This window comes from Otolemur garnettii, unplaced genomic scaffold (assembly GCF_000181295.1).
Source record: "Otolemur garnettii isolate 467f Iridium unplaced genomic scaffold, OtoGar3 scaffold00045, whole genome shotgun sequence".
Classification (NCBI taxonomy): Eukaryota; Metazoa; Chordata; class Mammalia; order Primates; family Galagidae; genus Otolemur; species Otolemur garnettii.
The window spans coordinates 9,544,942-9,551,084 of record NW_003852440.1 but is presented as its reverse complement, the minus strand read 5'-3'; the positions used below and the strand labels follow the sequence as shown (position 1 = coordinate 9,551,084).

At 35.8% G+C, this 6,143-nt stretch overlaps 1 protein-coding gene across 1 annotated transcript in view; it reads right to left on the bottom strand.

The window, feature by feature from the left end:
• Positions 1–1,975: 1,975 nt before the first annotated feature.
• Positions 1,976–6,143, bottom strand: part of LIN9 (lin-9 DREAM MuvB core complex component) — a 92,369-nt gene continuing 88,201 nt past the window's right edge. The window contains exons 12-14 of the mRNA XM_023513901.1: positions 3,431–3,610; positions 3,184–3,281; positions 1,976–2,693 (exon numbers count right to left, since the gene is read on the bottom strand). Coding sequence (XP_023369669.1) covers positions 2,588–2,693; positions 3,184–3,281; positions 3,431–3,610 — 384 coding nt within the window. The 3' untranslated portion in view covers positions 1,976–2,587. The remainder of the gene's footprint in view (positions 2,694–3,183; positions 3,282–3,430; positions 3,611–6,143) is intronic.

Sequence of the window (6,143 nt, the reverse complement as noted above, 5' to 3'; positions counted from 1 at the left end):
AAACCCACCAGCCTTGGTGCATGTGGCCGGCACCCTACCCACTGAGCTACAGGCACTGCGGCTCAATCTGTTTTTGATAGCTTTCCTTCTTTTTGGTACATAATTTTATTTAGTGATATCCCTCTCAGTGCATGCTACACACTTTTTTTCCCCAGTTTTTGGCCGGGGCCGGGTTTGAACGAACCCACCACTTCTGGTATCTGGGGCCAGCACCCTACTCACTGAGCCACAGGCACCGCCCCTGATAGCTTTCTTTATAGATCTTCAGTTAAGTAATGGTTCATTATTCAGATCAATGTATGGCTGGCCCCAAATGATTATTCTGAATTTTATAGGTTTCTTCTTCCCTTAACAGTAAAATTCAACTATATTCTTAGCCAGTCTCTGCAGTCAACACAGGATAGCTCTGAAAGACAAACAGTGCTTAATTAAATGTGTGTAAAATGAGGCACTATTTAAGTGTGAGGTGATTGTTCAAGTAAGCCTTAAGAAGTATAAAAGACGGCTCGGCACCTATAGCTCAACCGGCTAAGGCGCCAGCCACGTACACCTAAGGTGGCGGGTTCGAATCCCTAGCCCGGACCCGCCAAACAACAATGACGGCTGCAACCAAAAAATAGCCGGGTGTTGTGGCGGGCGCCTGTGGTCCCAGCTACTTGGGAGGCTGAGGCAGGAGACTCGCTTGAGCCCAGGAGTTGGAGGTTGCTGTGAGCTGTAATGCCACGGCACTCTACCCAGGGGGACAGCTTGAGGCTCTGTCTCAAAAAAAAAAAAAAAAAAAGAAGTATAAAAGAGAAAATGTAAGAAAATGCTTCTCCAATACAAAAAAGCCTATAGCCTATATTTTCATTTAATTAATACAAGTAGATCAGTATCTCTTCTGTTTTAAAAGTTGTAAAGAAAGGCCGGGCACAGTGGCTCATGCCTGTAATCCTAGCAATCTGGGAGGCCAAGGCAGGTGGTTTGCCCTGAGTGCACAGGTTCGAGACCAGCCTGAGCAAGAGTGAGACCCCATCTCTAAAAATAGCCAGGCGTTGTGGTGGGCACCTGTAGTCCCAGCTACTGGGAAGGCTAAGGCAAGAGAATCATTTGAGCCCAAGAGTTGGAGACTGCTGTGAGCTATGATGCCATGGCAATCTACTGAGGGTGACAAAGTGAGACTCTGTCTCAAAAAAAAGAGACTCTATCTCAGAAAAAAAGAAAAGAAAAGAAAATATAGGCTGTTAATTTTCATAGATCAATTTATTTAGAATTACAAATATTAAGAATAAAAGATTTATGCATTTCTTAATTAACATAACAGTTTAGCTAAATATAAACTCTGCACTAAAGTTTTGCAGTGGCACAATACCAACAAAGAATACAGAAGCATTTTTAAACTATACAAAAATTTCAAATGGAAAATAATCTTGCTTCAGTTTTATTATACATTAACATATAAAAAGCCTCATTTTATGAGACATCTGAAAAAATCAAAATCATCTCTACAGCTATATCTTAAACTCCAAATCTGAAAACAACTTATTATATTTTGACTTTATAGTATTCTATGTTAAAACAAAAAAAAATTACAAATACATACTTTTTACAAGATTAATATTTCAGGCAGGGTTTTCCTTAAAAAAAGAAAAACAAAAAGCCACAACAATCAAAAACCTTTCTTCTGCATTTCACAGCACTGGTTATTATATTTGTTTTTCTTATAAAATCCTTTTTATTTTATAAATTGTGTACTGTTGGATTTTAACCAGTAATCTGGTTTAAAAGTTGTGCAAATAAACAAAAATATGAAAATAGTGTGTTATCAGTCTTTTTTTTCTTTTAAATAAATCTCATAACAATAGCACTTTTGACCTGAATTGACGGGAAAAGATTTGCCAAATCCACTTGCAGAAATTTAGCATCGTGCAGTAATGTTTTTCCTGCTCCTTCATTTTCTTTCAACAGACAAACACAAAGGTTTATTTTATATAAATTATGATAAATTAAAATATTATTATAAAATGATATATAGAACCATGTCACATTGCAAGTATATGTCACATATACTTGTAAAGTCCTTATTTCCCATCTATATTTCAGTGGCTTCCTTAAAACTCGGACTTCCCATATCTTATAATGTTATGCTTTGAAGACTGAGATGGTGATCAATTAAATCAACAGGAGTTGTAATTTTCCAGATGGAATCTCCACACTGCCACCAATATGCACAAAGAGACCATGTTTTTTCATGTTCTCCATTGTAGCAGTTGTCTGCATGTGTTGAGTTGAATTCATGCACGTTAAAAAAAATGGTCAATGTATTCTTCCACAAAATTATGTTTAGACATTTTCAGTTTAAAAATACTTGCTAATAAATGTACGTAACATAAGCAATGCTACAGCATCTAAATAATAAAAGAAAAATAAGTATGCTGGTCAGCAATGCTGGTTTAAGAAGCAGTACAGAATATTAAAATGCCTTATTTGGAGATAAATTTCCCTTGTTTTCCATCAGTTAGGTTATTTGGTGTTGGAAGCCTATATAAAGGAAAAGCACTTCTCAAAAACAACGCCCCTGTGCAGCTGAAATAAGGAAATCTTCTATTCAGTCTCTGTTGGTGTTATTTGCTGCAAAGGCATGTAGGTTTCCCATCTGGCTCAGGCCACTCTGAATATGTGCAACGTGGATTTCTACATTATTCTGAAAGCAACTAAAGAAAGAAGAAACATAATTAAGTACTTCATTTCAAAAATTTAATAAAAACGTTTTTTAAAAAAGAAGGGAAATAGCTGAGATAATGACCTTAGAGAAGGAATAAATCTCCTTTTATACATTAGCCACAATTCTACTTTAGTAGTAGTTGAACACGCATGCTCTAAAGAAGGAAGAGGGCCACAGGGGTTCTGGAAAGACAGGACGAACCTCTCTTTGATTGGGGAAGCTCTGCTTCTAAGCTGAACCTCCATGCTAACCCCAAACCTAATAATTACCATATGTCTCCTGATTCCTTTATAAAAAAAATTCCATATAAAATATCTGTTCTGTCAAAAGACTGGATATAACTGAAAAGCTCTTTGAAAGAATATTTAAAGGATAAAAATGTTATGAATACTTCACAAATACGTATAATTTTTAAAATGTATACTGAAAATCCCTATGAACTTAATATGAAAATAATGAGGATGGACCTAATGAGTTACCTGATATTAGAAGCATCTATTGTACTCTTGATATCATTTAATGAATCTGTAAGTGATTTGAATTCAAAGGAATTCAGGTCTCCTCCTTCTGCTAGACACTAATGGGAAAAAAATTTCAAAATTAAATTATAGCTCAAAGATAGACATAAATACCTGATATAATCTATGGCTTACAATTTCTCAGCAACAAATCAGCATAAATTTTACTTAGTACCAAATTAAAAAAATATTTTTCTCTAAAATTTACCTTAATTTGTAATAAAATAGCTGTAAGCCTGGAGATTAAGTCTGTCAGATTTTCATTTTCAACACAGGGCTGTCCTGTTGAGGAATTTGCATGCCGGACTATTTCCTGTGCCTCTTCCTCACACCTTCGCCTCATGTCTGTTGGCTGATCTGCAGGCTGGAGGCCCTGGTCTGGAGCAAGCTGAATATGGAGGATGGAAACATGAGATGTACAGTCAAAAGGCCATGATTATTTTTGTGTGTTTTTGCCGTTTTCAGATTTAGATTTTTACAAAGCTAGCATTTATAACTAAGATGATACTCTTACCTTAAAAATTTTTTCTCTTTCAACAGTGTTTTTTCTGATTTGTTTTCTATTTTTGCAACTTTTAATTTTGATGTAATTTCAAACTTTTGAGGAAGTTAAAGAATAAAAAAAAGAACTCTTGGTACCCCTTTACTCAGACTCATTATTTATGTCTTACTACATTTGATCTCTCTGTGTGTATATATTTTTCCCCTCAGTCATTCGCTAATAAGTTGTAAACACTGTGGCCTCTTTACCCCTAAATACTCTAGTTTGTACTTCCTTGATATTTTTCAAGAGTACCAGCCAATTATTTTGTATACTATTCCTTAGCTAGGTTTATCTGTTCCCTTATGAGTACACTGAAGTTATGCATTTTTGCCAGAAATACCACAAACTGAAGTTGAGTTCTTCCTTGTCCATCATTAGAAGGCACAAGATACTGACCTGTCATCACTAATGTTATCTTTTATCACTTGGTAAGCAGTTAAGTGTCTGTCAAAATTTCCCTATAGTAAAACATTTCCCCTTTGTAATTACTAAGTTTAAACTTTTATCTACTAATTTTAGCATTCATTGACATTCTTCTTTTTTTTTTTTTTTTGAGACAGAGTCTCAAGTTGTCACCCTGGGTAGAGTGTCAGAGCTCACAGTAACCTCAAACTCTTGGGGTTAAGCAATTCTCTTGCCTCAGCCCCCCAAGTAGCTGGAACTACAGGTGCCTACCACAACACCCAGCTATTTTTTTTTTTTTTTGGTTGCAGTTGTCCTTGTTTAGCTGGCTGGGGCCAGGTTCGAACTTACCACCCTCAGTGCATGTGGCTAGCTCCGGAGCCTCACTGATATTCTTGTCTATATCAATTATTACTATGATGTTTGCCAAATGGTGTTTTTCTCACTCCTATCATCCCTTTTATATTAGTTAGTAATTTACTTCCAGAATTCTTTCCTTTATAAAATGAATTAACTAATAACAATATAGATTCATGGATTCTTATTTTATTCTATGGATTACAATCTTTTACTGTATTTTTTAATTCTGAAGTTCAAATTGTCAAACTGTCCCAGATTTGGCCAGCCGGCTCTTTCTGACATGTGCCCATTTTATTTCCCCAGAATAATAAGGTGGCCCAGGCTCATCTTCCTCTTTTTGTGCTCCAGGTCTAGAATATGTCTTTTTCTATTTTTTTTTATTTTTTTATTTTTTGCAGTTTTTGGCTGGTGCTGGGTTTGAACCCACCACCTCCAGCATATGGGACCGGAGCCCTACCCTTTTGAGCCACAGGCGCCGCCCAATATGTCTCTTTTTCAAGGAGTCCTGCCCTGCAGAACCGTGTTTAAAGACCAAGGTCTGGGTGCCAGTGTGTTCTCTGGTATCAGCGTATCACTGCTTTTAGGCTCTTTGAGCAGACACTTACTTAAACCTACATCGTAACAATAAAATCAACCAAAAATTCCTATCGATTCTTCATATTCCACTCTACCACGACAGGGTTCATTCCAGTTTCCCCCTTTTCATAACTCTTCTCTCCAACAGTGAGAAACTTGGCTCCTGTTCTCTTCAATATACTTATTTACTTGGTCCTACAATACTAGAAAGAGTTATAGAATTGCTAATCTATGCCACAATGAGAAAACAACAACAACAAAACCCCACTAACTAGAGTTCAATATTTGATTAAATTTGGTTTTAGACTAAGGATATATTATATAATCCAAATACTAGTTGAGTATGCTTTATTCAAAATGCTTGGAACTAGAGTGTTTCAGATTTTGGATTTTTTTTTTTTTTTTTGGATCTTAGAATGTCTGCATTATATTTGCAGGTTAGCATCTCAAATCTGAAATGCTTCAATGAGCATTTCCTTTTAGTATCCCGTCAGTGCTCAAAAAGTTTTGGATTTTGGAGCACTTTGGATTTGGGGTACTCAACCTATACTATGTTCAAGCTAGTCAGATTAGTTTTTGTCCCTTCAATGACAGTATTAGTTATTTCACTCTTTTGTGTTAGAGTTTATTTCCATTTATAGAGTTAGGTTTATTTCCATTTATATTCCATTTTAGAGTTTATTTATATTTTGGGGAGAAACACACTCAGAAAAATGTCACTCCTTTTCATTCCCCAATGTTTTCCTAATTTAAATTTCTGGTTTACCCTTTCTAGGTTTCCTTTAAAAAATTAAGTGTATTTTATATATACATACATATCTATATAATTATGTCTACTTACTTCCTACCCAAGAGGTAACACACTATATATACCTATTTGCACTTTGCTTTTTCACTGATTAGTATATCCTGGAAGTCCCTCCCTAAGTGGAGAATTCTGTGTTCCTTCTTTTTTTTTTTTTTTTTTTTTTTTGAGACAGAGCCTCAAGCTGTCCCCCTGGGTAGAGTGCCGTGGCATTACAGCTCACAGCAACCTCCA